At 43.1% G+C, this 26,749-nt stretch overlaps 1 protein-coding gene across 4 annotated transcripts in view; it reads right to left on the reverse strand.

Moving 5' to 3' along the window:
- Positions 1–18,718: 18,718 nt before the first annotated feature.
- LOC103547708 (zinc finger protein 211-like) overlaps positions 18,719–26,749 on the reverse strand; it is a 32,240-nt gene continuing 24,209 nt past the window's right edge. For 2 of the 4 annotated variants that reach the window (XM_070632564.1, XM_008515093.2), the window contains exons 5-7: positions 26,075–26,201; positions 23,935–24,030; positions 18,720–18,866 (exon numbers count right to left, since the gene is read on the reverse strand). In XM_070632564.1, coding sequence (XP_070488665.1) covers positions 23,984–24,030; positions 26,075–26,201 — 174 coding nt within the window. In that variant the 3' untranslated portion in view covers positions 18,720–18,866; positions 23,935–23,983. Of the gene's footprint in view, positions 18,871–23,934; positions 24,031–26,074; positions 26,202–26,749 lie in introns of all 4 variants that reach the window. The other 2 variants (XM_070632563.1, XM_008515092.2) reach the window with 2 other exon arrangements.

Raw genomic sequence — 26,749 nt, forward strand, 5'->3', positions numbered from 1 at the left:
AAGCTAGAAATTAAGGGGTGGAAAAACATCCTCCATGAAAATGGCAAAGAAAAGAAAGCTGGGGTAGCAATACTTATATCAGACCAAAAAAAAAGTCTTTAAAACCAAACTGTAATAAGAGCCAAAGAAGGGCTATACGTAATGACAAAGGGAACAATCCAACAAAAGGATATAACACTTGTAAATATCTATGTGCCCAAGAAAGAAGCACCTAAATATATAAAGCAAATATTAACAGACATAAAGGGAGAAATTGACAGTAATACAATAATAGTAGGGAACTTTAACACACCACTTACGTCAAAGGATAGATCATCCAGACAGATGATCAATAAGGAAACACTAGCCTTAAATGACACATTAGACCTGATAGTCTTAAATGATATATACAGAACATTCATCCCCAAACTGAGGAATACACATTGTTTTTGAATGCACAGGGAACATTCTCCAGGATAGATCACATATTAGGCAACAAAACAAGTCTCAATAAATTTTAGAAATTGAAATAATATCAAGCATCTTTTCTGAGCACAGCAGTATGAAACTAGAAATCAACTACAAGAAGAAAACTGGAAAAGTCACAAATATGTGCAGATTAAACAAAATGCTACTGAACTACTATTGTGGCAAGGAAGAAATCAAAGGAGAAATAAAAAAATATCTGAATATAAATGACAAGGAAAATATGACATACCAAAATTATGGGATACAGCAAACGTGGAACTAAGAGGGAAGTTTACAGCAATACAGGCCTACCTAAAGAAATAAGAAAAATATCAAATAAACAATCTACCATTACACTTAAAGGAAGTAGAAAAAGAAAAACAAACAAAGCCCCAAATCAGTAGAATGAAGGAAATAATCAAAGTAAATAAGAGCAGAAATAAATGAAATAGAGATTAAAAAGACAACAGAAAATGTGGATGAAACTAAGAACTGGTTCTTTGAAAAGATAAACAAAATCGACAAACCTTTAGTCAGACGCACTAAGAAAAAAAGAGAGAAGTCTCAAATAAATAAAATCAGAAATGAAAGAGGAGAAATTACAACGGATACCACAGAAATACAAAGGATTATAAGAGAATACTGTGAAAAACTATATGCCAACAAATTGGATAACCTAGAAGAAATGGATGAATTTTTAGACTTATACAACCTCCCAAAGCTGAATCAAGAAGAAACAGAGAATGTGAATAGACCAATCACAAGTAAAAAGATTGAAACAGTAATCAAAAATCTCCCAAAAAACAAAAGGCCAAGGCCAAATGGCTTCTTTGGAGAATTCTACCAAATATTCAAAGAAGATTTAATACCTATCCTTCTCAAAATATTCCAAGAAATTGAAGAAGACAGAATGCTTCCTAACTCATTCTATGAGACCAACATCACCCTAATCCCCAGACCAGACAAGGACAATGCAAAGAAGGAAAATTACAGGCCCATATCACTGTTGAACATAGATGCAAAAATGTCAACAAAATATTGGCAAACTGAATACAGCAACACATTAAAAGGATCATGCACCATGATCAAGTGGGATTCATACCAGGGACACAGGGATGGTTCAACATCCACAAATCAATTAATGTGATACACCACATTAACAAGATGAAGAATAAAAATCACATGATCATCTTAATAGATGCAGAGAAAGCACTTGACAAGCTCCGACATCCATTTATGATAAAAACTCTCAATAAAATGGGTATAGAAGGAAAGTAACTGAACATAATAAAGGCCATATATGGCAAACCCACAGCTAACATCATACTCAATGGGGAAAAACTGAAGCCATCCCTCTGAGAACAGGAACAAGACAAGTGTCCCCACTCAAGCCACTCTTATTCAACATAGTACTGAAGGTTTTGTCCAGAGCAATTAGGCAAGAAAAGGAAATAAAATGTATTCAAATTGGAAAGGAAGAAGCAAAACTCTTGCTGTTTGCGGATGACATGATTCTATATATAGAAAACCCTAAGGAATCCATCAGAAAATTATTAGATAATCAACAACTGCAGCAAAGTTGCAGGGTACAAAATCAACTTACAAAAATCAATTGCATTTCTGTACTCTAATAATGAACTAGTAGAAAGAGAACTCAAGAATACAATCCAATTTATAATCACAACAAAAATAATAAAATATCTAGGAATACTTTTAACCAAGGAGATGAAAGGCCTTTACACTAAAAAATATAAGACATTACTGAAAGAAATAGATGTCATAAAGAAAAGGAAAGATATTCCATGCACATGGATTTGAAGAAGAAACAGTTAAAATGTCCATATTACCCAAAGTAATCTACAGATTCAGTGCAATCCCAATCAGAATCCCAATGACATTCTTCACAGAAATAGAATAAAGAATCCTAAAATTTATATGGAACAACAAATGACCCCAAATAGCAAAAGCAATCCTGAGAAAAAAGAACAAAGCTGGAGGGATCACAATCCTGGATTTCAAAATATACTACAACGCTGTAGTGATCAAAACAGCATGGTGCTGGCACAAAAACAGACACAGAGATCAATGGAACAGAACTGAAAGCCCATAAATAAAACCACACATCTATGGACAGCTAATCTGCAACAAAGGAGCCAAGAACATACAATGGAGAAAGGAAAGTCTCTTCAATAAATGGTGCTGGGAAAACTGGACAGTCACACGCAAAAGAATGAAAGTAGACCATTATTGTACACTATACACAAAAGTTAACTCAAATTGGACTAAAGACTTGAAGGTAAGACCTTGTACAGAGTTCTTTGACCTCCCCGCCTTCCAGGGACACTGGGATCTGGAGCCTACGTGAAAGAATGTGTCTGGGTTTGGAGCCAAAGATGGCCACTTCGACCCTGACCCCAAGGCACAACTTACTAAGACGGTGTCCTGCATCATGTTCCTTGTCTGGGCTGGCCACCCCAATGGGCACCTAACCAGACTATAGAAACATCACATCCATGGGAACAAAAAGATAAAAACATCCCATCCATGAGAACAAGAAGAAATAACTCAAAATATCTAAATGTCTGAAACCTTAAGTCAGAACCCAGAAAATATTAGAATAAAAGGGAGTCACAAGCATAGAACCAATTGGGAGTCTCACTGAGGGAAGGAAACTTTGCCTCAGACCCGGACAATTGGCACCCCTGCCTGCCGTACAAACTATTGGGACTTCCCCAGCTGATTGTGGCATGGATGTTCTAAGTACCAATTTGTTGTTTGCTTCCCCGCTCCTTGTTCTGTTTTCCTTTATCAATAAACTTGGATTGCCTAAACAACCAAGTAGGTACCTGTCATTCCTTGCCCTTTGTGACTGTGGACAACAGACCTAAAAACATAAAACTCTTAGAAGAAAATATAGGCAATACATTCTTTGACATTGGTCCTAGCAGCATCTTTTCAAATACCATATCTACTCAGGCAAGGGAAGCAAAAGAAAGAATAAACAAAAGGGGCTACATCCAACTAAAGAGCTTCTTCAAGACGAAGGAAACCATGAACAAAATGAAAAGACAGCCCACCAACTGTGAGGAAATATTTGCAAATCATATATCTGAGAAGGGGTTAATCTCCAAAATATATAAAGAACTTGTACAACTCAACAACAATAAAACAAACAACCTGATAAATATATGGGCAGAGGATCCGAACAGACATTTTTCCAAAGAAGATATACAGATGGGCAACAGGCGCATGAAAAGATGTTCACACCACTAGTCATCAGGGAAATGCAAATCAAAACTACAATGAGATATCATCATGTACCTGTTAGAATGGCTGTAATCACCAAGACAAAAAAATAACAAATGTTAGTGAGGTTGTGGAGAAAAGGGAACCCTCATCCACTGATGATGGGAATGCAAACTGGTGCAGCCACTATGGAATACAGTATGGAGATTTCTCAAAAAATAAAAAATAGAAATACCATACAACCCAGCTATCCCACTACTGGGTATTTATCCAAAGAGCTTGAAGTCAGCAATTCAAAGAGATTTATGCACCTCTATGTTCATTTGTTGCAGTATTATTCACAATAGCCAAGATGTGGAAGCAACCCATGTGCCCATCAACTGAGGAATGGATAAAGAAAATGTGGCATACATATATACATATACACACACAATGGAATACTACTTAGCCATAAGAAAAGACAAAATCATCCCATTTGCAGCAACATGGATGTTAAACAAAATAAGCCAGACAGAAAAACAAACACCATATGATTTCACTCATATGTGGAAGATAAACAAACGTATGGACAAAGAGAACAGATTAGTGGTTGCCAGAGGGAAAGGGGGTTGGGGAGTGGGTGAAAGGGGTAAATGGTCACTTATATATGGTGATGGACGAAAATTAGTCTATTGGTGGTGAGCACGATGCAATCTAAACAGAAACTGATAAGTAATAACGTACACCTGAAATTTCACAATGTTAGAAACCATTATGACCTCAATAATGTAATTTAAAAAAAAGAAAAAATAGATAACTTGTATAGCCTTACATCTATTACAGAAATTAAATTTCTATTTAGAAACCTCCCCACAAAGCAAACTGCAGGCTCTACTGGCTTCACTGTGGATTCTACCAAACACTCAAGGAGGAAGTAATACCAGTTCTGCACAAACTCTTCCAAAACATTGAAGAGTAGGGAATGTTCCCCCAATACATTCTGTGAAGCTAGCATTATGCTTGATACCACAACCAGACTAAGGCGTTACAAGAAAATGACAGACCAACATCCCTCATGAACATACATGCAGAAATCCCCATAAGATTTTAGCAAATCAAGTCCAGCAATATATAAAAAGGATCATGCATCAAGACAAAGTGGAGTTTATTCCAGGAATGCAAGGTTTTCTTGATATTTGAAAAGCAGTCAATGTGATTTACCAATAAGACTGAAAAAGAAAAAACCATGTGATGGTAGTAGGCAGACTCTAAGATGGCACCCCCAAATCCATACTTCCTGGTGTTTTCACACTTCTGTGGCTCTGTTCCACATTTTACCAGGGTTGGTCTATGTGAACCCTAGACTATAGTAGCAAAAGCGAGGACATACCACTTCTGAGTTTAGGTTATAAAAGACACTGTGGCTTCTTTCTTGGATCCACTTTCCTGTTCTTAGATCACTTGCTTTGGGGTAAGACATGCAATGAGAATCTCTGGAGAGATGCATGTAGGAAGGAACTGTAATCTCCTGCCAACAGCCATATGAATGAACTTGGAAATGAATCTTCCAGCCTCAGGCAAGTCTTCAGAGACTCCAGCCCAACCTGCCTGCATGACTGAAATTTCACAGGGAATCTGAACCTGAACTGCCTAGTGAAGCTGATCCCAGATTGATGTAAAATTCTAGAAAATGTAAACTATAGTGACAGAAAGCAGATCAGTGGTTTTCTGAAGATAAGTGGGTGAGAATGGAGAGATTACAAAGAGTACAAGGCAACTTTGGGTTTCATGGGGATAATTGTGTATTAAAATTTATCAGATTGTACACTTTATGTGTAGTTTATTATATATAAGTTGTACTTCAGTAAAGCTGTTGAAAAAACAAAACAAAGGTAATGAATACTCAAATGCATCATTCCATAATTATTTTACTACATTTTGCATATGATCTAGAGGCTATTTATGTCTATTACATCTGTGTGGTGGAAACAGAATACAACGGTGTGGATATTTCATGAATGAGATTCGACTTCTGCCTGGTGGCCCCCTCATAAAGGCGACTTGCCCAGCTCAGCTCTGGTGTGAGTTGTGTTGAACAAAGAGGGAGCATGTTCCCCACACTTTGCAGGCGTTTCTCCAGAGTGAAATTTCTAGTAAGGGATGAAGTGAAGCCTTTGGCTGACACTTTCCCACATTTCCTGGACTAATAAAGTCTCTACAGGTTATGAATCTTCTGTGCTGAATCAGGGAGTACTTTGGGCTGAAAGCTATCTCACATTCATTGCACCTAAAATGCCCTTCTCTTGTGTGAACGTTTTGTTGGGGACTGAGGTGGGAGTTTGTGTTTTCCCATGTGCATTGCACTCATAAAGCTTTGTTCCAATGTGAATTCTCTAATGTTTTTCTGAGGCTGGATCTTCAGCTAAAGATTTTCCCACATTCCTTAAACTTGCCAGGCCTTTCTCTAGTGTGAACTCCCCGATGCTTGACGAGGATGGGGCTCTGGCGGGAAGGGTTTCCCACAGTCACTGTGCTCATGAGGCCATTCTGGGTTGTGGAGTTTCTGGTGCTGCGTCAGACCAGACCTTTTGCTGAAATATTTACCACATTTGCTGCACTCATAAGGCCCTGCTTCAGTGTGAACTCTGATGCGTAATGAGAGTGGAGGGCTGTCTAAAGAATTCCTCCCATGACCCACATGCACAGGCCTTTTTCCAGAATGGAATCTTTGATGCTGAACAAGTGTGAAATTGTGGTTGAAGGCTTCCAAATTCTCTTGCAATGCCTTCACACAGTGGGAAAAGCCACTGAACATCTGGTGTTCCTGTGATACTCCCCCAAACCCCATAGGCCATGAGTGACCTGATGCTGGAGAAAGTCTGATGCAGTCAGTGGTGCTTCCCAACCTCCCTACCTCTGAAATGTTTCTCTGATGTGTTGTCTCTTAGGTCTTCACAAAGGAGGCCCTGCCCTCCTCCCTTCTGATGGACTTCTCTACATTCTGCTGCCTCTGTTGCTGGTGAAGGTTTCCACTAAACCAGAACTCCCTCCACACACCACACACACGTATAGTTTCTACCCTGGGTGTGTGGCTTGGTATTCAGCCAGGTGCAAAAATTTTAAGAGCAGATCATACATATTACAGGGGAAGGTCTTCTGGGTGGAAGGACTTGCCTTGGGATTCCTGACACGTGACACTCCTTCCATGACACTATGCTCTGAAAGGGACCCCTTACCCTCCACTCCATGCCAAAAAACTGAAAGCAGAGGAATGCTGGAGAAATTCTTGTTAACTTTGGTGGGAGGAAATGGCCCTATCACTGATGCGTGTCTGACTCAGGAACAAGTGCATGGGATTGTTGGTAAGGTGAAGGTGCTGAGGTCAGGGTGAGGGAGGGGTGCTGTACGCTGGGAAGCCTCTAAAGGCCACAGAACCCAGGGGAGGCCCTACTAGTGCCACATCCTTGACAAGGCCAAGGATACAAGGACAAGGTGTAGGACTGGAGGGAGAGGAAGGTCTCCAGCTCACTTCTCTGTAAACACCTTTCAGCAGGGCCTTGGCTGCTGGTAACACATCAGCCCTGTGCAGCAGGGAGTGTCCAGGCCCAGGAAAATCTGGTTGCAACTGCATTGCTGGTGTTTGAGTACTATTAACAGAAATTTGCACAGCAAAAGAAAGGCAATACAAGCAAATATAAACTAGTGAGACAGCTACCCTGGCACACTGGCTCCACAAAATATAAACTGCAACCCCGCTTAAAACAGGCTTAACATATTTTCTTTAGCTTACAGGAAACCACAAACGTAGGAAGAAGAAGATGGCAGAGACATAGAATCAAAAGCAGTTACAGCTGGTTGAGAACAATATGGCCACCTGAGCTAACCTCACATAGACCCCACAGCTGATTATATGCTCATTATAACACACCAACACAGTAAATGACACGCCTTCCTGCAGTCATGTCAAGAAACACCAGACGAAATAAGAGAAGGAAAGAGGTGGCACCCCAATCACCAGAAGAAACCGCCCAGTTCTCCATATTACCATGAATATTCCTCCCCTTCATTGCTTCGACCCTATAAAATGGTGCACAGACACTCCAGAAGGGGAGAAGTTGATTTGTGAACTTTGTTCCCGCTTCTCCATTCTTTGGCCATTGAATAAATCCTGTGCCATTGAGCGCTCAGCTTTGGTCTCATTTCAAAGTTGTGACACCCAACAGAGAAAGGACCCCGAAAGGAAGGGCAGGAAGCTCTTCCTCGGGTCTCTCCCTGGTTGTGGGGGAGAGCTCAGCTGATAAGAGAATTGGCCACCACGGAGGGATTGTAAGCTAAAGAAAACATGTTGAGCCTGTTTTAAGTGGGGCTGCAGTCTGTGTTTCATGGTGGCAATGGGCCAGGGTAACAAATGCCCCTTTCCTCTGTTCTGGTCCTCATTCTTGACGGGTGTAGAGGGACAAAGGTCAGGCTTCTGTAGCCGCTTCCTGCTGAATATGGGTGTTGTCAAGGGGCTGTTGGGGGGGCAGTGCCACTTGGTCCCCAGAACCTTTTTTGTGCTAGTCTCAAGTAAGTCTGGTTGTCACCTGGCTTTAGCCACATCTGTTCATATCCCTGTGATACGACCATCTATAGCTTGATGGCCTCTAGCCGCTTGTTTACAAAGGTAGTTATGAAGGTTTGGCTGGGATCATGTTCACAGCAATGAGGAAAAGACTTTTAGAGTCATGAGCAATAGTAAACCAGGTAAGAGGAAGACATTAGTCAAGGAACAGACTGACCCAGAGCACGATGAAGTCTTCTTGAAAGGCAGCTCTAAGCTCAAAGCTGAGCTACAGCTGTGTTGCATGTGTCCAAAGGGAGGTCTCCTATAACTTAAGTGTAGAAATGATTACAGTCACCAAGGGTGGCCTTGTTTAACTGAGGTGTAGTGAGATTGCTTTGTTGCTCTCTCTCCATGCTGGACAATGGTTCACTTGGGACTTTTGGGTGGGCATGGGCAACAGGCCCAAAGGAACCAGTGAGTGGAGTAGCTGGGCCTGAGGCATGACAAGGTTTTTAGAAATCTGAAGGAATCTAGCAGCTTAAGGTTGTAGTGTTTTATTTCAGGAGAGTTGTCTCTTAGTCTCCAGTCGTCTAGAGGCTCTACACTGCCCTGGGCTGGCCCATAGTTCACCTGACCCCTCTTTCTTTTATGGGAGATTAAGTGTGGTGTGGAGCTTGTATGGTTGAGAGTCCCCCACTGGTTAGGTTTCTGACTGGAGGAATAGGCAGTTACCTGGGGGAGGGGGTCCGACACTCTTGGAGTTAATACCCTGGGGAGATTAGTCATCAGTGTGTGTGAGGATGTATGTCCTGGAATGTTCTATTGATAGCCCTCAGGCTTGATCATGTATTCCCTTGTTCCCTATTTTTGATGGGTAAAATGGGAGTGTTGTATGGGGACGTATATGTCCTGATTAATGCTTGTTTTGTCACTCACAGGGAGGATTTCTTTTGTGTCACTCACAGGGAGGATTTCTTTTGTGGCTCTGGCTTTAGGGAGTATTGTTTTCCCCAAGGTCAGTGTTCTTTTGTTTTAATTTTATTTTTCAGGTATGGTACTGGCCATTTGTCCCACCTGTCCTCATGTCTGTATCTGAGTTAACCTGGTTTAGAATATTTTAGGGAATGTCTTTCTTTTTAGGTATGGGTATGTCTTGTAATAAGGCCATGAGCCTGACTCCCTGATCTCTGGGAACGCGGATTTCTATTTTATCTTGTTTTCGGCTTACTGAGGCCTCCAATTTTGATAGCACATCCCTCCCAAGGAGGGGAACAGGGCACTCTGGAACATACAGAAAAGAATCTCTTAACACTTTTCACTTTATTTCACAGGTTAAGGGCTCCAGAAACCTTTGGTTTCTCCTCTTTGTGACACCCCTTTTATGTCACATTTTCTTTAGAAAGGTTTCCCTTTTAGTATTTAATACCTAGAATATGGATCCAGCATCAAGCAAAGATTTAACAGGCTCTCCTCCTGCTGCTAAGGTTCCCCGGGCTCCTCAGGGGAGAGAAGGATTTTGTTCCTGGAGCCAACTGCGGAGCCCCATGGCCCCTTCGCATCTCGTCTGCAGTCATGGGAAGTAGCCATGACATGGTCTCGTCTGACCCCTTTCCTCTGTGGGGTTTGTCTGGACAATCTCACCACCAGTGCCCTTCCTGCCTGCAGTACGTACAGTGATTAGACCCTGACTCTGTTGGTGGCCTTTTGGTCTCAAGGTGGAGGCTGGGGTCACTCACCAGGGGTGTTTTCTTCTTCTCCCTTGGGTTACCTTGAGCAGACTGCAGGGCCACTGTGAGCAGAGTAGCTTGCCTCTGCATCTTTTGGTCATCTTTTATTTCTTTTTGCCATATTTCAGTTGGTAAACACTCTAAAGGCCACCTCCACTAACTGTGCAGAACTGGTTTCAGGCCGTATTGTCAATCTTTGGAGTTTCCTACGGATATCTGGAGCACTTGGAGATATGAGACAGGAACCAAGAACCACTTATATTAATAACATTTACCAGCATAATACAACCTAAGATGGTTTATCATCATTTATTTGATAATGTTTGCCATGTAGTTTAACATGTCAAATAAGTCTAACTAGTTTAATATCTTTTTCTTTATAGAAAGAGAGAACAAATTATTTTTAGAAGTCTTAGGGCCCCACTGGAAACCCCTAAAAAGAAAGACTTTACTTAGAATTTGAACCTTGAGGAAATTTGTCAAAAAATATCAAAAGGTTTTAGAACACTGTTAGTTATCCATTTAATCAAGGTTACAGAAAATGTCAAAGACAAACAGAGAGAATGGAACAGTTTACAAAAGAAAACCCTAATGGAGAGAACTCAGCCTCCTTAAGCATAGGAAATTATTTTAACAAAACATAGATTTTCTGTCTTTTAGGTAGACTTACTCAAAGATAAAGAAAAGAACCCTTTTGTAATCTCTTTGTCAACAGTACACCAAAAGTTTAAGAAGATTATCCTTCTGAGAGAAAAATCAAATTTTTAATTTTTAAACTTACTTTCGATATTGAAACTAATTTGTTTAGCTCCATTTATTTTACTCTTAGTTGACTTGATCATGTAAAAAATCCTTTTTTCTTTTTTTTTGGTGAAGAAGATTTGCCCTGAGCTAACATCTGCTGCCAATCTTCCTTTTGTTTTTTTTTTTGGCTTGAGGAAGATTATCCCTGAGCTGACATCTGTGCCAATCTTCCTCTGTTTTGTATGCGGGATGCCACCAAAGCATGGGTGCTGATGTGTAGTGTAAGTTCATACCTGGGATCTGAACCCATGAACCTGGGCTGCTGAAGTGGAGTGTGCTGAACTCAACCACTGTGCCATGAGGCTGATCCCCAAATCCTTTTTTTCCTCAGGGTTTTACTTCCACAAAGTTTCTGTCACTTGCTTTTTTACATTTAGAATCTGTCCCATACCTTACTTCTTTTTTTCTTTCCTAGTACTTTAGGACAAGTTTATCTTTCTTAACAAAACAAATAAAAATATCTCTGGTCTTTACGCCTCTGTTACTGAAAACATGCATCTTACTTTCCCTGAACACAAAGATTTTTTTATTAACTCTCTGTAGTTTTAATTACATATATTAATCAGAATTTTTAACCCTTACAGACCTTAACTTTTAGTGAAACCTAAGAAGTAAGCAACCATAAACTGTCTTTTACATTAGTGTTCTGTGGCTTAGCAAATTTATAAGTACTTTTCATAATTTCTAGAAGCATGCTACTTTGTAATACAATCTTTTAGTAAAACATAAGACATGTTTACTATTAAACTTAAATATCTTTTAGTTTCCCTGTAATAAGAAGTCAAAAGTAGATAAACATAGACAGGTTTAGTAATAACATTTCAGTATTGTTTTCTTATTTTAAAATGACCTACATATTTAACGAATTTTCTTATCATTTAATTTTACCTAGTGAAACTTTAACACTTTAAGTTACCAAAAAGATTTTGGAAGTTATTTTAAATATACATGTAATAAAATATAATTATTGTCAAAAGTTTATCCATAAAGTCTTATCTTACTTATATTTAAACCATTTGTTTTCAACAGTCATGCTTAGATTACTCATAAAAACTTTATATGACATTAAAGCAGGTAGCCGTCATCTTAAATTGTTTTAAGTACATTCATCAGAACACATAGTTATTGTTAAAAAGTTCTCCCCAAAAACTTTTACCTTTTTTATATCTACCCTTTTCCACATCTATTTAGTTTACCGGTTTTCAATAATTATTTAGATTGTTTATAAAATCTTTATATCAGACAAACTAGCTATTATTTTTGTTGACAAACTATGTAACACAGACAACACGAGTTTGCTTGACTCATAAAGGCTGTATGTTTACATTATATCCTATGTTGATAACTCTGATGACATGTCTATTTTAATTAAACCAACAAATTTAGACAAGTTTTTATTTACCTAAGATAATTTTATATCATGTTAACTTGAAAGACATCTGGGCTAGTTTTTATTACATTTAGAAATAATTTATATAACCACTTATTATAAGTCAACTAAATAGAGCTCTCTTTAGAAATTATATCATCCGGACACACATGCATAGGCATGTAGACAGTCATAAACAGAGATCTTTAAGATTTTAGCCATGTCTCAGGCACAAATTTCAAAAGAATGCTGGATCCAAATTACGACCTGTTCAGATGGCTGAAGATTTTCACTAAAGATTTTCTTTTTCCTTTTTGTTGTAAGGATCCTTTTTATGGCTGTATTTAAGTTAGAAGCTTCTGTATATTAATCAAAGAATGAGTTCCATTGGGAGAGGTTTTCGATCCTCTTTCTCCAAGGGTGGCCTTAAGGCGAATGTATCTGAAACGAAGGTTCCCCAGGCCAGCCATTACAATTTTAAAATGTTTTAAAAGTTTACTTATTTTCAATTTAATTTTAGATCTGGAATTTGGGGAAGTCGAAGGAGGGGAGCTCAGCAAGAGAGGAGGGAGGAGCCGCAGATTTGGTTTCATTTTGCTGGCATCTTTGCTTATTTAATTATTTTTTCTTAAAGAAGGAGTACGGGATTTTTAATCTTGTTTAGAAGCCTCAACAATTAAAATAGGATTCCCATTGGTTGTTTGATTTTTTTTATAGCCGGTTGTTTCTCCAATTATATTATGCAATACGCCAGTTTGAGTAAACTGAAATTGTCCCATATTGGCCATTTTAAAATGAGATCTCCTTTAGCATGTTTAATTAACGTTGTCTGAAGGGTGGATTTATTTGCTCTCACAGTATCAGGAAGGAGAAACGTTCCCCAGGAAGACACAATATTTATCTCCACAATATAATTTAAAATATGATTAGGCAAAAGAGATTTTACATAAAGCCCATCATTTTCAGCTGGTCCTGCTGGAAAAGGTTAGTGCAAAGACAGAAACAAAAAAATCTTGACAGCTCAAGAAAAACCAGACCAAGCGCTCGGAAGGCAAGTACCTTGGCCCCGTCGTGCATGAGTTCCGTTATGTACCAAAAATGTCTTCTCCAGTTCTGAGCCTAGCTTCTTTCACCACCAAAAGCAAAAGCAACCTCTCAAAGGTGGACGATTAAGGAGACTAAATGACCCCAGGAAGATCTAATCTGAAAGAAGGGAGGTCGATGGAAATTCCCCAGCAGAAAGTTGTGAGGGAAAGAATGGGGATGGGGGTGGTGAGTTTCCCCCAAAGACTGCTGATAAAGAAGCAGAAACAGACAGATGTGAGAGGCCTAGGAGACAGTTTGTTAGGGAAACAGAGAAAGATACCAAATAAGATTTCTGTCATTTTCAAGGCAAAAGCAAAAATAAACAAGTGAGACGACATCAAGCTAAAAAGCTTCTGCAGAGCAAAGGAAACAATCAACAAGGTGAAAATGTAACCTACTCAATGGGGGAGAATATTTGCAAATCATATATCTGATAAGGAGCTATAATCCAAAATATAAAAAGAACTCATACAAATCAACAGCAAAAAACCCAAACAATCTGATGAAAAAAATGGGCAGAAGATCTGAATAGACATTTTTCCAAAGAAGACACAGAGATGGCGGACGGGCACACGAAAATGTGCTCAACATCGCTAATCATCAGGGCAATGCAAATCAAAACCAGCATGAGATATCACCTCACACCTGTTAGAATAGCTATTATCAAAAAGACAAGAAACAACAAGTGTTGGCGAGGATGTAGACAAAAGGGAACACTTGTACACTATTGGTGGGAATGTAAATTTGTGCAGCCACCATGGAAAATAGCATGAAGGTTCTTCAAAAAATTAAAAATAGAACTACCATAGGATCCAACAATTCCACTTCCAGGTATTTGTCCGAAGAAAATGAAAACACTGACTCAAAAAGATATATGCATCTCATGTTCATTGCAGCATTATTTACAACAGCCAAGATATGGAAACAACCTAGTGTCCATCGATGGATGAATGGATAAAGAAATTGTGGTGTATATACATATACAATGGAATATTATTCATCCATAAAAAAGAATGAAATTTTGCCATTTGCAGCAACATAGATGGACCTTGAGGGCATTATGCTAAGTGAAGTAAGACAGAGAAAGTCAAATACTGCATGATCTCACTTATATGTAGAATCCGAAAACAACAAAACCCAAAAAACCAAGCTCACAGATACAGAGAACAGACTGGTGGTTGCCAAAGGAAGGGGGGTGGGATGGGGAAAATGGGTGAAGGGGGTCAAAGGTACAAACTTCCAGTTATAAATAAGTCACAGGGATGGAAGGTACAGCATGCTGACTATAGTTAACAATACTGTAATACATATTTGAAAGTTGCTAAGAGAGTAGATCTTAAAATCTCTCATCACAAGAAAAAATATTTTTGTAACTATATATGGTGATGGATGTTACCTAGGCTTATTGTGGTGATCACTTTGCAATACATACAAATTTTGAATCATTATGTTGTACACCTGAAACTAGTTATAATGATATATGTTAATTATACCTCAATAAAAAAATAAAAAGAAATGTATACACCTCACAACACATTAATTGTAGGCCAGTGTTGGAGAACACTGCAGAATGCGCAGTGGAAAGGGTGAGACATGGAGATCAGAGGGGATGGACTGCCAGGGACCTAATGTCAGAGTAGAAGTGACAAGTGGTAAAGTTTCAAGAATGGGGAAGGGATGATGTGGAAGGGATGATGTATGGCCATTAGCCTTGGAACCCAAACAATAGTGAACAGGGGACAAGTTGCTGGTATACTCTGACCTTAGGCCCGATGTCATGCCCTCCCCCAGCTCCCATTTACCAGGCCAGACACTCTCTGAGTGCCTCTTGCCATGCCTATAGTAACGGCTGCTCTGTTAAGGCACACAGGGCTCTCTTCCCGCATCTCTAGTTGGGGACCTAGAAGATGCAAGTCCTAAGGGAAAGACATTGCCCAGTGAACTACTCCACCACAGACTACAGGAAAGAACTCAAATGGCGGTCCCAGCCAAGTAGTGACCATGTCAGTGCCTGTAACTCCCGACACAGACCGACCCCAGGAAATGTCAGCTAAAAAGGGGACAGACCCTGAATCACAGAACCATTCTGGAACTGGATGACCATCTGAGCAAGGAGTGGCCAAGCCAGATGGGATCCATGGGGCTGAGGTCTAGACTCCTGACTCTGGGCCCCTTACCCGCAAGGCTTCGGGGCGGCAGTTGTTGGGGCTTATAGCTCAGAGTAGTGCAAACAGCTCAGTCCTGGAACCCACAGCTTACATGCCAGGAAAGTGGGGAAGGAAGAAGTGCTCATGCTCTGCTGTGGGAAGGACAGAGCTGCCTCTGGGGAAGAAGGGCAGGCAGAAACCAACTCAGGTCATCTGGTAGATGTGGAGGCCTTACCCAGCGAGGCTGTAAGTGCAAAGTTGCCCAGCATGACTTCACGGTACAGGATTCTCTGAGCCTCAGCAAGCCTCCCCCACTGCCTCCAGGGAGAGGTAAATGGTGATATCCTCAAAGGTCACACAGCCCTGCCATGATAGGGACAGCTGATTCCATGGTCAGCTTCTCTCCACAGGGCCCCTGTCCATCCTGCCATCCATCCATCCCATGCTCACCCTCTTCCCCAACTCCCCAATTCCGAGGAGATACCAGACTCTGGTGCCACTGGGGCTCACTCTCAGCTCATACCCCTTGATCACTGTGTCAACCCACAGCAACAACAGACAGGCAGGCTGAGAGGCACCAACTCAGCTCAGGCCTGGTATGCAGGGTACTTTAAAATGCACCTGGGATTTGTTTTAATCAGGTGTCGTAAGACGACAGACACCGAGACAACTGCCTTTGAAAGAAGAGTTCATTACTTACAGTTCCCAAGAGGAGGGTGCATGGCATCCATGCAGGGTCACCAGGAAAGTGCCAGGGTCAGTCAGGAGGCAGAGGGAGCGACAGGAAAGCAGGGGCCAGAGACTTTACTGTGGTTCTTACAGGAAGGAATGGGCAAAACAGGGTAGGCAAGCTGAGCAGGTTTAGGACGGGATAGTTTGAATAACTGCCGCAAGCTCTGGGCTATAGGGTGGTCCCCAGTTGTCCAGAACCTGGCCCTGGGATGACTTAGGGCAGGGGGATAGTGTCCGACTGCAGGAGCCTGATTAAAGGCTGTGGGTGGGGTATGGACTCAGACTGGTTGGTTTGCACATCAAAGACTTGCTCACAGGTAAGCTGTTTACTGTCTGTAGGAATTAGCTAGCCCTGGGAGGGGCAGTCTCTCCAGGATCAGCAAGGCCCCGAGATGTCAAAGCATCATAAATACAGGAAATAAAAAGACACCATTAATACACAGGGCCCAATGCCATCTCCTGGTGTCACCACGATCACACCTCCCAGATACAAACGAATGTGGGCTCAGTCTTCTTCCTTGACCCCCAATACCAGGGCCCTGGAGCCAACAGTCCCCACCTCCTCCCCACGTGCTGCTCTCTCTTTAGACTGCGCTTCCCTCCCAACTCCCCACCCATGAGTTCCCATCACCACTGCTACCCAACCCCGGCCTCCCCATAGCCATCTCCACAGACTCCCCACAAGTCACTCTGCACACAGCATTCCGAGTGTTTGGCAAACGCAAACAGGATCTCATCTTGCCCAAGACTTTCTGTATTAGTTTCCTAGAGCAGCTGTAACAAAGTACCACAAACTGTTGCCTTAAAATAACAGGAATTTATTCTCTTCAAGTTTTAGAGGCTGGAAGTCTGAAAGCGAGCTGTCGGCAGGACCAGGCCCTCTGACGGCTCTGGGGGAGAATCCCTCTTTGCCTCGCCTGGCTTCTGGCCTTTGCTGGCAGTCCCCGGTGTTCCCTGGCTTGTAGAAGCATCACTCCAGCCACATGAGTGTGTTCACATCATCCTCCCTGTGTGTGTCTGTCTCTGTGTCCAGACTTCCCCGTTTTATAATGCACTCATACTGCATTAAGGCCCACTCTAATGACCTCATTTTCACTTGATTACCTCTGTAAAGAGCCTATGTCCAAATAAGGTCACATCATGAAGTGTGGCGTGTTAGCACTTCAACATACCTTTTGTGGGGAACATAACTGAACCCAAAACACCTTTGATGGCTCCCAATGGCAAGGGCAGCACCTGATGCTGTTTTGAAGGTCTCCCGCACAGCCCTGCTCCTGGCTTCAACGTCAGTCATAACTACACACATATGTCTGATACCCTCGATCCTCTTTCTTGTTTGTGTCATTCTGTCCCTTCATCACCAAAGGTCACCAGGTCAAAAGCCCAGTATGTCCATAGAAGGGTGAATAAGCACCACCCCAGGCCTTATTGTAATGTTACCTCCATTCCTGCTAAGCCTCAGCATCCATCTCAAATCCACCCCCCTTAGAAAATTCAGCTACCTGTCAGACCCTGGTCTTCCCCACAAGCACCCCTCATGGCTGCTATTTTCTCTCACCTGTCCTTGTGACCCACCATCCTCACCCATTTGCCCAGGCAAGCTAACCAGTCCTCAGGGCCCACCCTCCCCTTTCTTTCCTTGTGTTGGCACTGCCAACATGACCAGAAGATTCCTCCTCTTCTAAATCTAACCCAGAAGTCCACACCCATCTGCACAGCAGATGCCACGTTTTGCATGCTTATAAGCTGACTGCTTCCCCAGCACATGATAACTGTGGATCTAGTTCCACCCATTCGTAACCTCCACTCAGCGGTCTGCGGAACACCCGACTCAACATGGCCAAAATCTAACTTGAATTATTTGGCTCCTTTTTAAAATTTTATTTTAAAAAATAAATCACTGGGGGGGTTCCCAACTACAGGTAAGCCTATTGCCTGATGGCCAAATTCTTATGGGCCACGTGACTCAACACTTGAGAACATGTCTAACTGCCCTTAGGCCAAAGTGGAAGTGCAGGTGACATGATTTCAAGTACGTGACAGCAGTTGAAAGTCACTGTTCATCCCTAATTCTCAGGACTGTCACCTGCCTCCTGCCTCCCCTTTGGCCCTCGGGGCAGTCACAGCCAAGTGCAAATGTCTGACCATGAGATGGGACAACCTGATGTCCAGTGACTCTGAGTCACCAGGTACTGTCCTCATACAGACTTCATCAGCCCATCACGTGTAGCACACAAGTGAGCGCCAAATTAAGTGTAAGGGAAGCTAGGTGCGAGGGAAGAGAAAGAGAAATTGCTGAGCACTTAGCCAGTTTCTAGCACAAAACATCAATTTGGTCCCCAGAAACCTATTACACTATTTCTCCTACACTCTCAACACTCTCACCCCCTTTTATGTGACAATCCCAAATGCCATCCAATCATTGCCTCTATCTCAATGTCAGAATTTTTGTTCCTAACCTAACCTCAGACCTGGAAGCTATCAACAAAGTGATAAGCTATTTGTCACCACTCAGTCCCAACTACAGTTGTGGTTCAGGGACATAGTGAAGGGACCTGTTCAAACTACTAGAAAAGTAACTATTAACTTTCTATACACAGCAATAGTGGCTTTAGAGAAATAGTACAAAACAAAACTACTTCAAGTCAAAAATGAGAAGTTTAATGTAAAATTAACCTGCATAAAATGAAATTCTTATCTAAGGATATTCTATTTAAGGACGATGGAAGGTGATCCCAGGTGAAAGATCTTCATTGACAGGAGAAATGAGGATCCAAGAGAGAGGTCTATCTGTAGATTAAAAAAAATGCTCATTATCTGTATAAAACATGAATAATATTCCATTGTGAAGTTACAGTGATGGAATTACCATGTATAGTATAGCCTCAATTATATATATATATACACACACACACACACACACACATATATTGAGATGGGAAAAACTGATTAACGTTCTAAGTCTCTCAATATTGTCCAGGAGAAAGGTAAAGTATTTAAAACTGTGTTCTATTACGTTAAATAAGTGTAATTTTTAGCTTAAGCAATACTAAGAATCAGAGTTTAAACTTGCAAACTGGAAGAAAGAAAATCTGGATTGTAAATAAGTAATTGACAGAAACTTTAAAAAAAATTATCACCTAAAGAACAAATGAGGCAAAACCCCCCACAACATAAAAGGATATATTTAAATCCAAATGCATCACTATTACATTAAATGAGTATGGGAGAAACGTTCAAATTAATAGTGATCTTTACTGGCCCAAAAGACCCTTCATGAGGGATTTTTCATCAGCGAATTTAAATTTTCATTCAAAGCACAACTTATTCCATGGCATCCTCAGCCACTGCCAGTGGAAAAGGAGCCGGGGGTGGGCAGGGATGTCCTAGGTTTGGCTGGTGGGGTGTCAAGATCTTATGTTGAAGGTCATCAGGGTCATGACCAGGGCATTAAGGCCTAAAATCAGCTGAGACATCATGGGGAAACTGTAGTACATATGTTTTTACTCGGAAAATCCCTAGGTCAGCAGCATCCTCCGGAAAGGGGGCTAGGGGCGGGGATGGGGGGTGGTGGCGGTGGAGGACAACACAAAGGAGGAAAACTGTTTGTGATAATAACTAAAAAAGGAGCTTCCATTTAGCAAGCACATCCATGCATCGAGCACCGCGTACAGACACTGTATCCTTTAACCTGCACAGCAGCCTGAGGGGTGGGTCTGCTCAGTTTAAGAGGAGGAAACCGAGGCCCAGAGATCTCTGAGTTGCCCTCAATAATGTGTGGTAAGTAGCTGGGAATGGTGCTCCAAAGAGCCACAGTTCTGGCCCCCACCCACATGGCTTCCTTTCCCAGTTATCATCTAATCTCTGCAGGGCCAGGTCCCCTGTGTGTGAGTAACAAGGCCAAGGGAAAATGAACTGCCCGAGTAACCCTCATGTGAACAGGGAAGAATCCTGCCTTTTCTGTGTCCTGGAAATGGCAGCCTTTGGCTTCACTTGGTCACTCAACATGTTGCTGGGGCTGATCAAGAAACCTAAACATGAGAACAGGTTATGCCCCACAGTCCCAGAGAGGTAGTGCGCTGTCTTTTAAAGACTGAGATGGGAAAAGTCATTCCCCGGGGTTCACTCCATTACCCCAATCATCCATACATCCTATTAGCTCTGCTTCCTAACATGTCCCCAGTCATACCCTTCCAAGTGCAGTCCTGGGCCAGTCCACCATCAACACGCTCCTAGACTGTACAGTGGCCTCCACCATGTCCCCCACTTCAGTTCTTGGCTCCACTGAATACATTTCCCCACAGGCCAGTTAGAGGGAGATTTAAAAATACATCAGATCATGGCGTTGTCCTACTAAAACCCTCCCACAGCCTCCCAGAGCAATTAGGGTAGAATCTAAATTTCTCACAGTGGCCTAGAGAAACCTGTGCATCAACCTCTGTACTCCCCCCTTTTTCACTGCCTGCCACTCTCCTCCTCTAGCCATACTGGCCAAGCTCTTGCCAGTCTCAAGATCTTGGCATATGCTAATCACTTTTGCAGGCATACTATTCCCTACCATTGAACCTGACTTCAGGGCCTGTATCCCTCAGGGGTCTGCATGAAACCTGTTCTTTAGTGTCTGCTCTCCTTACTGTGCTTTACAATTTAATGACTATCTTCCCACTTTGACAGACAAGAATGCCGAGGCCTGGGGAGAAGAGATACGTCCAAGTCTGGTGATGGGAATAGCTCAGAAGTGCTGGAATCCCAATCTACACTCAGTGTCCAAGCTGTCAGCAACCAGCAACTAGACTACTCCTCCCCCTTTACATCTTTCCTCCAAGACTCAAGGTCTGGCCCTGCTGTTCTTTATACCCTTGCACATACGCACTGGTCAGGTTACTATCATAGCAGCAGTGTTGTTTTACTGTACCTGTTTTCAAGGTGTTTCACACACTATACAGTGAGTTGTCCTCTTGCTCAAAAGCCCATGCCTTAGTCATCCATGTGTCTTCACTACCCATGATGTGTCAAGGACACAGTGTGGTAACGTGGATGAAGGATGACTTATAACTCTTGCTCATCATATCAGCAAGAGCATACTAGACCCCTTTGCACACAGAAGTGAAGACTGGATGAGGGAACTAAACAACCCCAAGATGTCCTTCATCCACTGGACTGCACCTCATTCATGCTTTGGAATAAACTGAGGCTCAGGTTTCTGTGTGGGCCATGTTATAGCACAGAACTCCCTGGTACAGAATGGAGGGCCCTCTCTGAGAAGCAAGGTGTGATCTGGGAGAGAGGGCCTCTGACCTCTGTGATGCAGGGGTTCAGCTACAGGTAAAGCCACGGCTACAGCAGAGATGGTGTACCTGAGGGAGGATGGGATTTCTCTTCAGTATGAGTATGGATCTTAGATGTTGAGTCAGATCATTCTACTGGCCAAGCAATTTGCCACAGTGGTTATATTCAGAAGTATGAGTTCCCTGTAGGAGTTCTCTGAAGTACACCAAGGCTGCCCACGTGTGACAGACCTACCTCAATTTCCCACACTCACAGGGTTTCTCTCCACTATGAATCCCTCAATGGCTAGTGAGGGATGAGCTAAGGCTTACGACTTTTCCACATTCACTGCACTCATAGGGCTTCTCCTCACTGTGATACCTTGTGTGTCAAACTAAGGATAGCTTGTCACGAAAGGCTCTCCCACATTCTTTACACTCAAAGGGCTTTCCTCTAGTGTGGGTCTTATGATGCAAGACAGAATCAGAGCAGTGGGTGAAAGTGTTTCCATATTCATGGCATCTGTAGGACTTCTTTCCAGCATGAATCCACATGTGTCAAGTTAAGGAAGAGCTGTCACAAAAGGCTTTCCTACATTATTTGCACTCCAAGAGTTCTTCCCCACTAGATGAAATCAGAGTGGCCTGTGAAGGTATTTCCACTTTCACTGCACTCACAGGCTGCCTGTCCAGTGTGAAAATGCTGGTTCTCTGTGAGGTGTGCCCTGCAGTTGAAGGCCTCTTCACACTCAGTGCATGCATATGGCTTCTCCCCATGGGGGATGCTGTCGTGTTGAGTGAGGCCCACCCTCTCGAGAAAGGTTTTCTCATACCAGTCTCATTCACAGGACTTCACTCCAGGGTGAATCCACAGATGGTGAAGAAGGAAGAAACATGAATTTGGTCATATACTGAGACATCAGCAACTGTGAGTGTGGTGAAGATTTGGAATAAGGTCTGAGTGGCTGGGAGAGCTGATGCAGGAGACAGAGCAGATGTGCAGAGATCAGCTGGAAGTCTGTTAGCATTGTGCAGGTGAGAGCTGGTGATAGCAAGGACGGGGTTAGTGGTGGAGCTGATGGAGGTGATGGATTTAGGAGATGTGTATGATGTAGAATGGACAGGACGGCTAGATGTTGGGTTTGATGGTGATAGAGGTGTCGAGCTGTTGTTTGAGCTGACTGTTTCCTACCTTCTCAATTTCCTGGATGGAAGGAAGCACCATTCATTACAACTGGGGATGTGGGAGGAGTGGGCAAGATCAAGAGTTCCTTCTTAGCCTTGACAAATCTGAAGTACCTTTAAGACATTCACATGGAGACATGGGATTGAGGAGACGGGGGAAACTTTGGAACAAACTCCAAGGAACTGAGGAGGGGCTGGACATGTAGCTGGCTGTGCAGCCAGAGGGAATACCAGAGAAAAAGAGACCGTCACCCTCTGGTGGCACCAGTCAACACAGTGATGGCTTCAGGTGCTCAGAGCAGTCCAGATGTGGAACAGACAAGGCTAAAGACACCTAAAAGTTTTACAGGACAGGAGGGGCAGGAAGACATGGGGAAAGGACTGCTTCTGAGTGTCTGACTGACAAAGAGAACAATGTATGTATATACGGACAGTAAACGGATAAAGAAGGTGGGAAATGGTAGGATGCAGAGTATAGATGGAGGTATTAATGGGAGAGGAAGAGAGGTTCTTTTCATCTGAGCCTTGAGGAAACATATGATATTACTATTACTCATTGGTCATTACGATTAATGTCATTTCATACATAATACCAATACAAATAGCTAACTTTTTTGAGTCACTATGTGTTAGGCACTATGATATGCAGTTCTATATATTTTCTAATTACATCTTCAAACAATCCAACGAGATAAAAACTATTATTACTATCATTTTCTAAATGTAGGATGAGCGTAGCAGACTGAGTAGATGTTTACCAAACCCTTGCTCTTCTCCTTGGGCACACAGCTAAACCATTTCCTAGCCCGGAGAATCCAGGTGTGGCCAAAGGCCCAGTTTCCATCAATGGAATGGCGATGGCAATGTACGTGCAAGTGGGTCTGACTTCTTTCATTCCTCTCATTTCCCCTCTCCTCAACAGAAGATGCCAGGAAAGCCTAACATTAGGTCACATGCTGACAACAGAAGGTACCTTGTTCCCTGAATAACTGTGTGGTACAGAGCTCTCTGCTGACCTGCATGGATCTTGGCATGAATGGGGAAAAGAAAAAAACAAAAAACTCCCTGTGCTGAGCTGCAGAGGTTACCGTTTCTCTGTTATAGTAGCTAGTGTTATCTTAGCCTATTTTTAACACTGATGAGATCTTGCAACACCCTCAGTCACAAGGCTGGAGAGGGACGAAGCCAGGTATTAAGCCCAAAGATATGGAGCCTACAGCCTACCATTTACCCAATACAACCTACTCCTCCTCGAGTAGCAGGGAAGAGTGTAACTGGGTGAGAGGATAGGTCAAAGGGCTCCACGGCCACACAGGGCCCCAGGAAGGTCACAACAAGAGGCTTCCCAGTGGCCCCTACTGATCTGCAGTGACGCCCTACCTGCTGGTTCTTGGCCACCCACCTGGACAGGAACTTTAGCAGAGGCCTCTCTTCACCATGCAAAGATGTTGCTAATTCTCCAGCAGGTGGATCGGTTCTGGTTTGGGAACAGGATACCCTGATCATGGAGAAACAGGACAGTAGTGTTTGAGTAAAGGCAAAAATGAGCCTTTCTATTCAGTATGGTATTCAAGACAAGGATGAGATGTTGGAATGAGGCTGCTCCCATCCACACAAAGCAAATGCTGACCTGGGACCTGGAAACCAAGAGCACAAACACCATCCTTGGACCAAAAGTCTGTAGAGGGTAGTGATGGCTGTCTACTTAACATCCATCCCCCGTGGTCTCCATCCTACAGAATCCAACACTGTTCAGGGGGCACCCTTCCCTTTATCCCCAGAAAGTGACACCCTCATTCCAGAAGCTATTGTCTAATTAACCTAAGTCAGCATCTCAACCTCCCTGGGCATCAGAACCACCTGGGGATGCATGAAGCAAATGGAACCAAATCTCCAGGGAGGAGGCCTGGCCGTGAACACTTTAAAAGCTCTCCAAGGTATTCAGCTGTCCAGGGAGGACTGAAAACCCAGGCACTACTCTACATCAACAGATGCCTGACTGTCTGACCTTTTCCTGTTTTATTTGGGAAATGGTGGGTGTTCTGCTGTTCCGAAGCTATGATATGTGAGGGTGCAAACGGAGGCAAAGGGAATCTGTATGAATCAGGGGACATCTGCATCAACAGTCTCAGGACAGAAATCAATCCTTGGGCTATGAATCTCACAAACAGGATGTTGAGCGAAAGACTCCAGACACAATGCAGAGCACACTGTGTGATTCCATTACATAACGTTCAAGAACGGGCCAGTCCAGTCTCTGAGGACGGAAGTCAGCAGAGTGGTGCCTTTTGGGGAAGCGACTGGGAGATATGGGGAGAACCTGCTGCTCCACAGCATGGTCTAGGAGGAAGGCACATGAGTGGGCACACTGAAAGTGTACACTGAGCTGGACACTGAGGACTGAACATTTTACTGAATAAGCAAGCATATTAAAATAATAACTCACGCTCAAAAATGTCATTGTTGTCTTTGGGCAGCAGCTTTCTAGAGGGGAGCATTGGGTGCAGAGTGAGCAGTTTTGGAGCAAACTCTGCACCTCACAGGGATGCTGTAAGAATTAAATTAGTGGAGCAGCAAGAATCATGTCAGGAGCAGGGCCTGACATGGCGTGAATGCTCAGGGGATGTTAGCTGTGACCCTCATTATAAACTGCTTTTCTAAAGTTGACCCATATTTTGTTTACTTGATTAATTTCTTCAGAAAGGGAATCTCGTAACACTTGTAAATGGTAAAACTAGTTTCACTTTTCACAACTCAGTTATCATCAAAATACAATAACAATGAAATCAAAATAACAATCTAAGTTCCGGCAAGCTTACACGGCCTGCCCTGCACTATGAGTCCAGGGCTACTCCTTCTGCTGAAACAGAGTATTAGCCAAAGCTAGGGGAGGCATCAAAGATTTATCACCAAAGCAAGACTCTCCTGACAACAACCAGAAGGCAGAAGAGAAGGGAAAAAGGATCAGCTTTCTCAGGGTGTCCATCAACGACAGCTGATGATACGCCTGCACGCCCTGTAACATCATCTCCTGTACCAGCAGAGGACTGTGGCCCAGGCCTTACGAAGCAAGAGAAGATCGTGTAGGCATCAGGAAAAAAAGACACCTTTCAACTGAGGCTGGGTAGTTTCAATGTTGCCAGTGGCCTACTTGATTCATGGAATTTTTGGAGAATGGCCCCTCATCTCTGGCCCCTGCTCACTGGGTCATCGGGACACATAACCCAGCAAGGCTTGACCACTCAGTTTCCCTCTCGTGAGAATCTGGAGTAAGGACTGTGCTGGGTACTGCAGTGAGAACGTGGGCTTGGTTTAATTCTTGGTGTAGTTCTTGATTTCACTTTCTGCTTTTTGGCACCTCACAGAGCCTGGCGGGGCACAGGAAGACCAGGAAAGAGCGGGGGAGACAGGAACACAGCAGGAGTTAGCGGTAAGAGGAAGGGTGGGCTCCAGAGGCCTTGTCTACTAGTCAGGCCTAAGGTGAGAGGTGAAATGGAGAAGGAGGCTGTGGGTTCCCCACATGGGAGGAAGGTGAGCCTTACCTAGTGAGACCAGGAGCCCGCAGGTCTCCAGCATTACCTCCCGATACAGGGTCCTCTGGGCCGTGTCCAGTTGCCCCCACTCCTCCCAAGTGAAGGTCATGGCCAAGTACTTAAAGGTCAACGACACCTGGAAAGTCAAACAGAGGCATCAACGTTGGCGTTGGGGCTGCTGGATGAGCTTAGAGCCTGTTGCCCGGTCACTGCTGAAGGTGCAGAGACCCAAGGCCTGAATCACCAAGCACATCTAGTGAGCCAGGCTCTGTGCTGTGCTCACTGTGGACGCAGATGCTGCCTTTGGACATAATGCAGTTGTGCCACAGAGAAAACCCATCAATGGGGGAAGCCATTGGCGAATGACATAAGGTTAGGACAAGCCTACCGGACTATAAGGTGCAGACAGGAAGTACTCTGGTGAGTCAGAGTATGGGGACATAACGATACAAATTCCAACAATAACAGCAGCAGAGTTGGGCCTCAGTGGTCCTCCCTACACGTGGGCACCACACTAAGGGCTTCATATGCTGTGTGAAAGCGTCTGAGGTCCCAGCTCTGGACCCAGATTCCCAGGTTTCACTCCAGCCTCTAGAAACCAAGCTTTGCCAGGTACGTGACCTCGGGGAAATCACTTCATCTCTTTGAGCCTCCACTTCCCCAAAGATAGAATAGTTCCCATTT

The sequence above is a fragment of the Equus przewalskii genome, chromosome 9 (assembly GCF_037783145.1).
Source record: "Equus przewalskii isolate Varuska chromosome 9, EquPr2, whole genome shotgun sequence".
Taxonomy (NCBI): domain Eukaryota; kingdom Metazoa; phylum Chordata; class Mammalia; order Perissodactyla; family Equidae; genus Equus; species Equus przewalskii.